The sequence below is a fragment of the Dermacentor albipictus genome, chromosome 1 (assembly GCF_038994185.2).
Source record: "Dermacentor albipictus isolate Rhodes 1998 colony chromosome 1, USDA_Dalb.pri_finalv2, whole genome shotgun sequence".
NCBI classification, from domain to species: domain Eukaryota; kingdom Metazoa; phylum Arthropoda; class Arachnida; order Ixodida; family Ixodidae; genus Dermacentor; species Dermacentor albipictus.
In genome coordinates, this window is record NC_091821.1 from 445,740,012 (window position 1) to 445,754,084 (window position 14,073).

The window sequence follows — 14,073 nt, forward strand, 5'->3', positions numbered from 1 at the left end:
CGTACCAAAAAGTAAACACAGGTATCCAGACTACGTCGCACACATGACACATCCCCTTACCCGTTGCACGGTACGTTGATGCTTTAGATCATGATGATGCTGATGATGACGATGATGGCTTATTGGTATGCTCTTGGAAAGGGGCGGTGACGAAAAGTCACCTAGCATGCTCGAGTTAACCAGGTCCAGCTACATTCAGCATGAAAATCTTGTACGCGACTGCTACAAGTCGGGACATCTGGCGGAATATAACGGAACGGCAATACAAAGTTTATTCGTAAGGACGCTACGCGGCGCGCATTTCACATCGCGTGTAAAATGGCACGATACGACGCTACAAATGATGGTGGTGATGATTTCATGGCATTCCCTTTGAAATGGGACGGTGACAGTCACCTGGCCTTGAAGTTCCCAGGCCAGGTGACTGGCCTGATAACTGATAACCTGGTCACGTGACCCGGTTATAGGTTATGATGCATGTTTTTCATTACATCAATATTTATAATTTGCTTCACGTAAATCACATTATCACCCTAAAACCCCATTAGAGGGGTATTATACATTAAGGGTGGTTACTAAAATAGATATAAAGAACAAGAGTTCATTTGAAATATGGGTTGTAACAGCTTCAGATAAGGAAGATAGGCTTGCGATAGTTGCAATGGCGTGTGGAAAGCCGTTGCAGCCTCTTGCTGCTTGAACATAAAAAAGATGCTTGAAAAATGATGACCCGGGAACGTGCGCGTACAACGTGAAGCGGATGACCGGGACGGTGAGATATTTATGAAGTGGGCGTGGTATATGGTGGGTGATTAAGGGAGCTGTAAAAATAAGCGGACGAGGCAGAGGGTAGCTTCCTCACGACGGAAAGCAAGCTTTGCCAAACCTAGTTCTGCTTCCAATCATGAAATGCTGGTATCGTACGAATATGACAAATGAATAAACCCAGTAGCACGAATTTGTACTGACTCGAGTGCATTTACGATATAAGTTTGATGGGGGCTCTAGATCGGAGACGCATGCTCAAGTTTTGATCCTACAAATTATTGATAGGCCAACGCTTTTACTTGTCGCGGAGTAAGACGTATATGTCTTCTAAGAAATCCCATTGATTTATTAGCAGCTGAGATGATGACAGAACACAAGACAGGTCACAAATACTGTGTCACCGAGGTATTTGAATAACTATACTTTCTCTATTGAAACATTACAACGAAAAAAGCTAAACCAGAAGGGTGGAAGTCAGAAGTTTATATTTGTTAGGATTTAGTTTGATTAGCCAGCGGTTACACCATTCTTGTGCCTTATTAAGGTCGTTCTGGATCAATGTGTGGTCAAGTGTGTTGTTAACTGTACGGTAGATTACACAGTCATCTGCAAACATACTAATATTACATGATACATTCGTTTGTATATCGGTAATATATATAAAAAAGAAGCGGTCCTATGACCTACCTCTGCAGGACGCCTGCCGTTATGGGTAGTCTGCAAGAATAATGGTTGTTAACGAAAACAAACTGAGAGCGGCTAGTCAAGAATGCTTCACTCAATTTCACTACATCAGGGTGTAAATTTCACGTACACAATTTTAGCCGCAAACGTTTATAAGCAACCATGTCGAGTGCTTTTGCTAAATTCAGAAATATGGCATCCATCTGAAGATTACTGTCGAGGTTAACATGCATTTCGGGACAGAAAATGGCCAACTGCGTTTGACAAGGATACCCTTTTCGAAATCCATGTTGACAGGGGAGAAAAAAGCAGATTGAGTCTAAGTTCATAGTGTGCGAGTACATGACGTGTTCCTTGATTTTGCAGGGGACACTAGTTAATAATTTATGACGACAATTTCACGGGGTGTCTATCTTGCCTGGTTTCAAGACTGGAACGACCTTGCCCACTTTCCAGTCGGATTCAATTATGCCTGTAAAGAGTGAGTGCAAGAAGACAGTTGGGTACGCAGTAGATACGTGTTTAATATTTTTAAAATTTTTAGGTAATACCATCTACACCTGCTGACGATGGACACTTGATGTTTTCAATGATCAAGGTGATGACGCCTGCCGAGAAAATAATTGGTGACACACGCGCAGTTATGTTAGTAGATGTGGGAAGGTCTGGAATTGAAGTCTCATTAGTAAATGTAGAGAAAAAAGCTGCGTTAGAACTGTGAGCGCACTCGCTGTGACTGACCACTTCGCCATGTGCATTTAGCCCGCCGATCATGCGCGCCTCCTGAGGGTCTAATCTTTGCCAAAATTCACGAGGGCAGTGCGTAAACATTTTAGGCACGTTATCGTAGAAAAGACAGCATTTAGCATTCCATATAGTCTTCAGGTAATCGTATCCCGCGAAGAAATATTTCTCTCAAGCAAAGGGGTGTCGGTTTAGTTTAGCTGAGCGATAGAGACGCTTATTATGGTTTTCAGGTGGCTTAAGTGTTTTAGTGAACCGTAGCTCCTTTCGGTTTCCGCTGAACGTTTTTCTCGGCATGAACTTAACGAGATCACCTAGCTTGTTTTAAATATGGTGAAGTTTTCATAAGTATAGCGTGTAGAACATTACCTCACGAACGTCGGAAAGGATGCATTCACATTATTAGCGTCATGATTACCTTTATTGTACAAGCGGATTGTTTTTTTGACTAAACGGCGCCTTAGGGGCTGAAACAAAAAGGTGACGTGAATTAATTGTGGTCGCTCGCTTCGGGTAATGTTATCGGTTATAAGCATTGCAGGTTACTGGTTAGGATGAGATCTAAAATGCTAGAAGTGCGTTGTTTAGTATGCGTAGGTTGCGATATACGTTAAATGAAATTAAGGCAGAAATCCTCAAAACATCTGACGGGCTCATTGCGCATAATTACGGGGACGTCCAACTCTCCGCCTGTATACTACCTAAATAACGTTGCGTTAGAAGCGGTTACTTGAAATAAATACCTGGGTGTTCATATTTCTGCTGACCTTAACTGGACGCGCCATACTAAATACATTACTAACAAAGCTAACCATATGTTGGGCTACGTGCGCCGTACCTTTTCCAAAACTCCTTCTTCTTTGAAATTACTGCTTGATAAAACACTAATACGTTCTAATTTGGAATATGCCGCCGCGATATGGGATCCGCATCATGAAAAACTGATAACTTTACTTGAGCTGGTTCAAAATAACGCTGCTCGTTTTATCCTGTCCAACTTTAACCGTACCGCAAGTGTAACAAGCATGAAAGCTAATCTTTCTTTACCTCTTCTAGCATCCCGCGGCAGACAATTGTTTGAGCCTCTTTCATAAACTGTACCATCACCCCATGCTACGCGATTCCCTCATTTTGTCCCCCAGATACGTGTCCAACCGCATTGACCATCGTCACAAAGTTGGCATTGAAACATGTAACACTAAAACTGCATTTCAGTCTTTCTTGCCTCGCACATCAAGCGAATGGAACCACCTTCCCGCAGGTATAGTCGACATAATTGATAACCAGCATTTTCGTTCTGCACTAGCTAACATTGTATAACAGGAATATGATAATACTTGTTCTGTAATATGCATTGCACTTATTTATGGATTTCTGTTTTGTAACCACTCCCCTCTTTAATGCCTTTGGCCTTGAGAGTTCAATAAATGAAATGAAATGAAACAAGACGTGGAGAAACGGGAGCTTCTGAGAGCAATGGAAGGCCGCCAACATCATCCTGAACATCGGGAAGGTGGTGGGAAGGTGGCGGGAAGGAGCGTCGGGAAGGTGGTGGAGCACATCGTACTTAACATACTAAGCAAATCTCTCGAAGACAACAACGTCTATACTCACCACATGATTGACTTCCACGCCGGCCTTTCGACGAAGGACGCCATGAAGATGATCAAACATGAAATCATCGATGGCAGTACCAGGGACACCAGGGCCCTGCTCGCACTCGACCTCCAGATGACCTTTGACAACATTCTTCGCGAATATTTCCTGGCATCCGTGGTGGCCGTCGGGCTGGGCTCCATACTGCAAAGCTACGTCTTTTCGTTCCTGACGGGGTGGAAAGCGAAATTGCAGATCGGCGACTTTGTCTGCGACGAGGTGCTCTAAGGCACACGAGGCATGCCGCAAGGCTCTGCCATTTCACCCACTCTCTTCAATATCTGCAAGGTCAGCCTCTCGAGAAATCTGGCGAAAGTTTAAGATATCAAACACACCATCTACGCCGACGACACCCCGATCTGGTGCACCAGCGGCAGCGAAGGGCAAGTGGAAAGCACCATACAAGAGGCCGTAGACCTCACGGAGCAGTACCTGCTGCCTACTGAACTCAGCTGCTCATGGACCAAATCCGAGCTTCTTCTTTACAGAAAAGAAAGAGGGGGCAGACCAAAGGGCTGGAAACCAGTCTCCGAAGGCGACATTCACCTGCTTGTTCGCGGCGGCGAGGGATACCCAGGGTCGCCACAATCAGAGTTCTGGGTATGTTCATCCAATCGAGTTGCAGCTACGGTACTGTGTTGCGGAATATCATTGCACGGACCGGCAAGACTTATCACCTCGTGCAAAGGGTCACGAACAGACATCGTGACTTGAAGGAGGACAACCTGCTTCGGCTCATGAACGCCTTTGTGCTGTGGCACTTCCCCAACATGGTGACCATGCAGAATTTGCTCAAAGTTGAGAGGGACAAGCTCAACAGCCTCATTAGAAAAAATCGTCAAGAGAGTCCTTTGGCTGCCCGGCAGAACCCATATCGAGGACCTTCTCCAGCTCGGCATACACAACACCATGGAGGGGATAGCTGGGGCTCAGGAACTGGCCCAGCGAACTCGGCTGGGAACCGCGCCAACCAGCAAGCGGATCCTCGAGGATGTTGGATTCTCCCCCACCAAGAACTTAACTAACAGGCATATACTCCGAGAAATTCTGGAGGAGCTAGTCTTTGCAACGTGGCCCCGTAACGTTCATCCCATGCACAACGCAAGTCATCGCAAGGAAAGAGCGCTGATTATACTAAAGCAAATCTACAAGGACTAGGTCGAAGGAAGCTTCGTCGACTCTGCCACGTGCCGAGACGGGAAGGATTCTGCGGCTTCCATCGTGGACACACTGGGCAAAGTCATCGGCTTTGCCTAGGTGGCCGAGCAAGTGATGATTGCACTCGTCATGCAAGACGGTTGGAGAGACAGGGTGTATAGCGATTTGAAAGTGGCCGTCACGGCATTATAAAAAGGCCGGGAAGCTTGACGCTAGTTTATATTCTGAAAGGCACCGATCACTGTGACAGCTACACAAACTCCATCATTTTGTTTGCTGCCCGCGTCGGGGTGATCTAGGGGTTCCTCCGAATCTAAACGAGTAGGCCCACGAGGCTGCATGTGGCTTTACCGACCGCGCTGCCCTCAGATCAGGCAACTCTTTACCCGGACACAGATGCTCCTATCACCAACAACAAAATTACTAAATTATTTTACTTAGAGAGAAGGCTTTTCCCGCCCCCTAATTCCAAGGTAAACAGCCCGCAGGCGGTCACGCTCAGGCTCCTGCAAACTAACTCCTGCCCAAATGCGGCGTGCCTTAACAGCATCAATGCTGACATTTACCAGAATTGTTCTTGCGCGGCCTGTGGTTAGGCTGCTACTTTGCCTTACATGATCTGGGAGCGCGGGTCGGTAGGCCTGAAGTTCCCCAAGGAAGTGTGGGACGCGCTCCTGCGTAGTCCTGCCTTTGAAGACCAAGTTCTGGCTGTCTAGCACGGCCGCGATCGGGTCGGTAGGCCAGACTTGTCGGTCGCGTCGTGGGAATATCCTCTTGCAATTTTCATTGTGTTTTGCTGGGCTCAATAAAAGTTTATTCACTCATGCACTCACTCATTCATTCACTCACTCACATTATTGCGTGACTCCTGCTGTCACCGCAACAGACACCGCCGTTGTCGCGGCACCGATGTCATTCATGTTTCCCGCATGAAACCTTTCACGCGCAGTTCTCCGTCGCCTTCACTTGTGGCCAGGGTGGCCGCTTCCTTGTGGGGACGGGGCTTTAGTGTGGGCGTTTATTACGGGCGTCTTCTTCATTCGTATATTTTTCACCATCATCCTGGTTGATCGATCCTCGTTTTCAGTGCCGTGGGATCATCATATCCGGGTGTGTGCCTTTGCTGCTGCGATGCTGAGCACTCGGGAAAAGAAAGACGTGCTTCCAACAAAGACATAATATTATATAATCATTTGCGGTGAGAAGTGCGGAATATGCTTCATTTCTATATAAGTTATATGTAATTGTCCATTCTCTTGCAGTGTCTAATCAGAGGCGGTATTCTATCGCACCCTCTGTCACAGTTTTCTACCCCTCTCTTTTATAGAAGTAACATTACGATCTTTCCATTTCGTGCAATAACCCCATTCCAGGCCGCTTTCTTATTGTTGCTAAGCGCCATGTTCTAAAAGCCCATCATCACCATCATCGGCAGCTGCATCAGAAGACTGGGCAGAAAGGAAGATGGCGTGCGTGTCAACGTCCCGGCTTAAAGGATCTTCCGACGATGAAGCCAGCAGCTCTGTTGACAAAAAGAACATTACGGGAGTCGACTCGCAAGACGAGGGATCAAGTCCGGAGGAGGTCCAGCTGCGCCGGCGGCAGCGACAGCAGAGGACCGCGCGGACATCGCTGATGCTGCAGAACATGCGCCTCAAGCAGCGCTCCTCGGAAGGCTTCAGTTGGCGCCACCAAAAGCTCATGCAAGCCCTCGGCGCGGTGCTACTCGTTGGGACGGGCGTGCTCGTCTACAAGTACCTCTTCGGCGCTAAGTAGCGGCTGGCCGGGACAAGACACTAATTCGGCAGCATCCTGAACAGCGGACGATGCCCGTGCTGTGAGCGGACCACTGGTGCTGTTCCCACGACGCTCGTTTGCCATCAGGCAATATTTCCTTCCTTTAATTTAAGCGCGCAGAACTGTGCGATGACATCTCAGGAGAGTAATTAGCACCCACGTCTTCTGTATAGCGCCACAATAGCATGAATTAAAATTGATGGAAATGTTTGGCGAGGAACTTGTCATCGCAGAGTTTGTATAATATATTTAACAAGCTGCTATGACCACACAAGAACATTTACGTACAGATTCATACCTGAAAGGTTTTATGTCTGGTGTTGCAGAATCTAGTGTAATAGCGTCCTTTCGCTCTGAGTATGAGCTAAAGCGCGCGAATGCTTTGCCACGAACTTGCGCGTTGTAGCTCATACTGACCGCGATAGTACGGTATTCCTCCACTCTATAAAGGGCGAGGTTCGATATCTTCATAAACAGGTGCATGTGGCTTTGTAGGCTGACATGCCGGCTGGCCAGTCGGATGCGCCACGACAAGCATATACAGGATGACCAAGCTAAGGTTAGTGAAGCTGTATTACTGAAGAGGAAGCTCGTACAACATATCGTTACGAGGCCTACGGTTGCTCTGTGATCGGTTCTGTTTTCACCACCAGGGCAGTTTTCTCTGCAAACTACGTGACCATTTAGCGAAGAGTAAAAAACAAAAACCAGTTTCTAAATTCTTGGCCTCGTTTGCGATTGTCAAACAGCATGTGTACCCTCGAACAACTAACTCAGTCGTTTTTTATCGCATTATCTCTTGGGTAAGCAATTTTTTTCGCGCCGTAGAAGTAAGCCGCTAAATACGACATGTGTCATTGGAGTGGATGCATGCGTACCGTGGCATAAGCGGTCCCAAAAGCAATTCGAAGGAACTAAATCTGATCGCCCGACTCGGTATTCTGTCTGCAAGTGGTAACCTGTCGGAGTGGCCGTCCGTTTATCGTAAGCTGCGTGTTCGTGTTGACGACCGCAGCCTATTGCATCGACCAGGTGGCTATATATTCGGGCCGCTATCCGTTCTTGAAGCGACTCTTGGGACCGCTGGTGTCTCGTCATGTTGGCGCGAAATTATGCGGCACTTTTTTATATTTAGCGCGCTACGAGCAAAGTTCAGCAAAGAAATTACGCTGGCCGTATCGCCGCAAAAATAACTTAACGGGCTGTATTAGGACGCAGTAAAGGTTTTTTCATCAGGAGCCCTGCCCTGTAATAACAAGAAATATTCAGACGTCCTCATTTGTCTTCTCTATTTGGCGAAATCCATGGCACACAAAAAATTATTTACAAGCCAAAATGAGACATTTGATGGAACACCGTAAATCTCATTCGTATATTCTGTCAGCGTTTTCTTGTTTGTTTATTTTTTAACTACCTTTTCTCAGTTAGCTGGCGCCATGTGTGGGTTTTCGTGCGATACTGCCACACTAATGTGCCCGTGCAGAACCGGACACCGTCGCTGTCATACTTGTGACTCACCATTTTAACTATTACGCGCCGCACTTCAGTAACATTGAAAGCGTAACTATAGCAGCGAGCGCATTCGTCGGTCATCAAAATCCAAACTGACTACTTAGAGGTCGCAACTTGCCTACAACTTACGTATATGTGTTATAATGCATACATACGAAAGCACGACAGCAACACTTCTTCGTGGGGAAATCTGCAAGTATTTGAAACCCTAGGGCGACAAGGAAGCCACGCCTGCAAAACTCATGGTCTCATTTATGTTTGTAGAAGATGGAGGGCATGCCCGTACAAAAAAAATTCTTCAGAAGGCATTGAAATATTGTTGGTCAATGTTGAGTTTTTTATTGAGGAATTATTGAGAGTATGTTGGAGAATTGTTGGGTTGAGTGTTGAGCACTCTTGAATATTGGCCACTGAAATCGAATTGAAACACCATTGGGTACCTCAATGTTGAATAATTGTTAAGTTACCATTGAAAGTCCATTGTGCTTAGACGGCCCGTTGTGTTTGTTTTGTTGAATGGTTGTTGAGTTACCATTGATACTGCGTTGAACTAACGTTGTAGTAGTTCTGTTGACCTGTTGTTGAGTTATTATTGCCACAGCATTGAAAAGCATATCGTGCCACAGTTGAGATGCCATTGAGATTTCAGAAGTCGCCATTGAAATATGATTGACGTTTCGTTGGGCTAGTGTATTTTTATTCATATACTGAAATTGCTTCGCTGTTCACACTTGCATGCCCCGGTGCCTGCTCATAACTTTCCCAAACACAAACAAAATCAAAGGAGAGACTGATCAACTTGAAGTACCTTTATTTACACTAAGGATGTGTGCACGTGAAACATTATTACAGTACATAAGGCACCACTACATCGAACCTGGAGACACAGGCTAGTACCTACAGCACTCTAGCAGTGTAAATACATCTGAAAAGACCTGTACATATGAATCCAATCAAAACGATCATTGTGCTCTTCACTTTCGACTTAACTTTATGACTAGAAGTCAAAGCGACTCAAAAGGCAGGGCTTAAGCATACCCTTGCAACAACCAACTTTGAACACATGAACACTTGGAGCTGCTTGCATGTGAATACACAAAAAACATCTGAATATGTTACATTAAAATGTTGCGCACACTAACACATCACAGGAAGAGCTACGGCTGACTGTGAGAAGGCAAAATAACCAACTTGAAACGAATGACTTCACGTAAATATATACAACCTTTAGCACACGTCTTTCACCGTGATTAAAATTTAATGAAGTACCAAAGTAGACTTGCCTGAGCTTTGTCTTCGAGATATATATATTTTCATGTTGCCCAATTATTTTATAAAATAGCATCACTCAACTTAGCTATTTGACGAGACATCATTTAGAAAGTTGTCGGGCATGATGAACACCTGAATCGTGTTTCTGACAAGCCAGGATTGCTTTCTTCAGAAATAAACTTGTAAAGCTTTTGTGTAATGAAAGCAGCTTATGTCCGTGGCACAAGTCAAGAACAAACAGTACGCCATTTGATTATGTTAATTTGGGGTACAGAGGAGTTCGTTAGTGGCATTTCCTCAATTTAGTGAGCTCATTTTCAGGTAATATTTCTGGACTTGCACAAAGCTAATTAAAGCACTTTTTGGGGCCTTTTTTCCTATACCCAGCAACTAAGTGCTACCTCAGTCAATAAAGAGATAAGTCTGCTAAGAGATAAGTCTGCTAATAAAGATAAGTCTGATAAGTTTGCAATAAAGATAAGATAAAGAGATAAGTCAGAAATAGTCTTACAGTATGAGAAAAGGTTCCAATGAATCGACAGCCCGATTGCTGAGACAGTGAAAAACGCAAATAAACCATATACGAAACACCAATTACCTCAATTTCACAGATAAAATGTTATTAAAATAGCACCAGAATTTTGCTGCATAAAACATATAAAGGTTGCATAAAAATTGGGACAAAGCAGTAACTGAAAGACAGAGGGAGCTACAGCGCACCCATGTTGAAAAAGATTACAAGGAAAATGATATATATGCATATTTAAGTTTACAATTTTCGCTCCAACATATAGAAAAAGAACGCATGCACTTAGAGCATAAAAAGGTTCATGTGCCTGGAGAATGCAGCGCAGTACAAGGAAGCGTCATGAGAACCGAAAAGTAGATCTTACTACGAATGCTTGCAACCTACAATCAGGCATGTGCCATGTCATGCCTTGAATGGATGAAATTAATAAATCTTACACACAAAGGAAGTTACCATCACTCTTATTGGCTTCCTGAGGGGACTCCTTGAAATTGAACTAGAAAAATGTACTCAGTGTCAAAAACAAAGAGAAGATAAGACCCTATAACGTTCTTCCTGAAATGAACAGCGCAAATAACTTCATGTATCAATTCTATGGACACTTCGCCAATTCGGTGTACATTTATATTTCACAACCACCCAAACAGAGACGAGAAGCATGAATTAAGGTAGGAACACACATGAACGCTGACTCAAGTAGAAGTTTATTCGTGAAGACCAAGATTTTAAACACACTGGCCAACTTCACAAAGAAAAAGCCATGAATGCGCAGCATACACAGCCCGGCACAACAAAAAAGGACCGAAATACGTCCTGTAGAATAAACGTGTGCGTCAAAAACTAACAAAAACATGAAAACTGAAAGGTTTCTCCTGTAAGTGATATTAACGAGAAGTACTGTAGCAACTCTTTCCCACTAAGGGTCACAGAAATCTTGCTTATGAATATTTCTTCGTGATCAATAAATAATGCTTCCATAAGTCCTTTTGTGTTCTTGTCTCTGTGATGAAAGAATCGTTCTTTCTGCTCTATACCGCAACACCAGAGGAGTTCCAGAAGCAATATTTATTGATCACAAACGAAACAATTGCGTAACCAAGTTATCTGTTGCCCTTAGTGGGAAAAAGTTGTTCTCAAAAGAGTATTTCCCGTTGGGTAGTATCACTTATCGGACAAATCTTTCGCTTTTTCAATAGATTTGACCGATAGTTCTCGTTTTTCACGCACGTTTATTCTACATGACATGGCTTTTTCATATTTTTTCTTGTCGGACGTGGCTGTTTCTGCCACGCACGCACGGATTTTTACCTTTGCCAAGTTGACCAGTGTGTTTAATACCTTTGTCATCAAAAGCAAACATTTAGTAGAGCTTGCGCTCGTGTGTGCTCCTACCTATTTCGTCGTCCGCCTCTGTTCGTGCTGCTGTTTACAGTACCCACGTATCACTTGGTTAGGCTGGTAAACATTCTCACAAACAAAAGTAAATGCCTCCCCTCAAAAGGTAGCCCATCCTTTACTACTAAACGCCAGAGCAAATCGAAAGTAAGCCTTCACAGCGTCCATGCAGCAGCTGGTACACCACAGAGTAACACAAAAAATAGTTGAAAATCCCACTTGATCCGAGCTTGCTAATGAATCAGCCACATATCAACGGGTGTCTCTTGCACGACGCCAAGGTGCTTTTGGCGTAGAACACTTTAGCATCTGGGAATTTACTGCATACGTAACCTGTGAGAAGGGAATGTGGACAGAAAGTGAGATTGCGCGGATTAAGAATCTGCCACGCACTGCACATAACTACGCACGAAATAGAAGTACACACTATACTGACAAGTAAAAGTTTGGGACTCTTTACGAGTGCCGTCGAGAAAAGGAAGGAATGGGTTGCTACGGTAAATGTTAGCTAAAACACGCACAGCGATGTTTCATAGCGGGAAAAATATTCTCGGCTCTCTCGCAGAACCAAAGACCACGCGACAGTGCATAGCCCATACCAAACAGATATCGAATCTTTTGGTAGAAGTCTAGTAGAAGGGATGACCTAAACATACGCCGAGAGCGATGCGAGCGTGAGCGTGCCTGTACGAGTGAGAACATGTACCGCTTCTTTGAAGCTAGCCGCGCTCCAGCGTGGCTCCGATCATCTCGCGCGATTTGTGCGCAGAACGTCGCGCACACGCCCTTGCGTTGCGCGGTAGCGTCCGCGCAGTGAGCTAGCTTCATGCACGCGCCATTCTTCACCGCGCAAACGGTGCTCGAGTGCGACGCTTAGCTCGAGGCGACAGCGCGCCGATTGGCGCTCCTTTCGCTTCTGGAAACAACGAATATTCGGATCGGTCCAACTCAAAGAGGCAGCAGAGAACGGTGGCATGTTTCGGTTATCGCTTATTAAAATTGTACAGTACGTCTTCAACGGCAAACCGCCGCGCTAGATAAAGATGCTTACTGCGGTAGTTTTGGCGGTGATAGACGATAAGGTGAGCCCGTCGGACGCTGTGTTCTTTGACCACGTCACCACACCTCTGTTCATTTGCGCTGTGTATCCATGTACAGTCACCGCGCGGAAGCTGTGACTAATCGGTTGGCCGTTCTCCGAAAATCCCAGAGAGGCGAAATATATTTCGCGGTGCGCCGCATCATTAGCCGCAACCTAAATCGAGGCGCGCTTAACTGCTACGGCACAAAAGGTGATCACACTAACCGTATGGTATACGATGAGCCACTACGGAAAAAAAAATTCTGATGTTCCATGTGCCAAACCAACGATCTGATTATGAGGCACGTCGTAGTTGGGGGCTCCGCATTAATTTTGACTTCCTGGAAATTTTTACGTGCATACAATGCACAATGCACGAGCGTTTTTGCATTCCGCTCCTTTGGAATGCGGCCGCTGCAGGGATCGTATCCACGACCTCGATCCCCAAATTGCCACGGAGGCCGCCATAGTTACGAAATGCGTAAGCGTGAAGTGCAACACTGCCTTCCGGTACGAGTGTGGTGTGCACAGCTGGTGTGCACAGCTGCACACCTGCTGCACGATTATTTGTCGCGGTTCTCCTAAACTCGTAGTGCCTGCCTCAATACCTTGAAAGGCAGCGCGCCTCTCACGTATCGGAACGCGATAACAAGCGCTTAGACGGCATACGTGAGCCGCCATGAAAAATGACGTGGCCACTGTAAAAAATTATCACTGCGCCGAGAAGCCTATCCTTATGTTCCAATTGTGTTCTCTCATACAAATGAAGGAAACGGTATTATACATGAACAAATGAAGCAATGCAATTTTACGCACATGGGGCGCCGCTGCCTCTTCGCCTACCATTGGTTCAAACGAAGTGACGGCGGCAGCGACAGTTAGTATCGCGCGCATTTGCTCCGGGGCATGCGGTTTGCTTCAAGAAAGTGAACGGTGTGCTTAACATGTCACGCTCGTCAATGTCAAAATAGAAAAGAAGGCTACGTGACCAAGAAAACGAGATTACTTACCTATCTTCAGAAGTGCGGCTGCGACTGTTTAGGGGTGCCTTCTCTCCAACAGGCATCATGGCCTCTGCCGCGCAACTCATCAAAACCGTCAGGCTCGCACATCAGTAGAAGACTAGTTGTTGGGTGAGCCAACCACTTCTCCGGATAAACGTCCCACTTATCGTCGTTAAAGCATTCCACTAAAATGTGCGTCATGATGTCCGAAAAGAAAATACTTTCATCAAGAAGCACGATGCGTGAACCACCGCACAACTGCAACCGAATAACTGAGTCCGAAAGCCGTTCACAGCTTCACATAGTTTCACTATCGTATTCAGTTGTAAAAACGTTTCAAACAGAAAATAACGGCATTTAAGAACCACTAATTAATTAACAATAATTTTTCATCAACTAACCTTCATAAATTACTAAGAACTACCTAATTTATAGCGTAAACAATAAATACTACGACTAAAAAATGCGACTAC

General features: G+C 45.2%; 1 protein-coding gene across 1 annotated transcript in view; it reads right to left on the reverse strand.

Annotated features, from left to right (window-relative positions):
- Nucleotides 1–13,848, reverse strand: part of LOC135903100 (uncharacterized) — a 65,520-nt gene extending 51,672 nt beyond the window's left edge. The window contains exon 1 of the mRNA XM_070537240.1: nt 13,607–13,848. Coding sequence (XP_070393341.1) covers nt 13,607–13,686 — 80 coding nt within the window. The 5' untranslated portion in view covers nt 13,687–13,848. The remainder of the gene's footprint in view (nt 1–13,606) is intronic.
- Nucleotides 13,849–14,073: the final 225 nt, after the last annotated feature.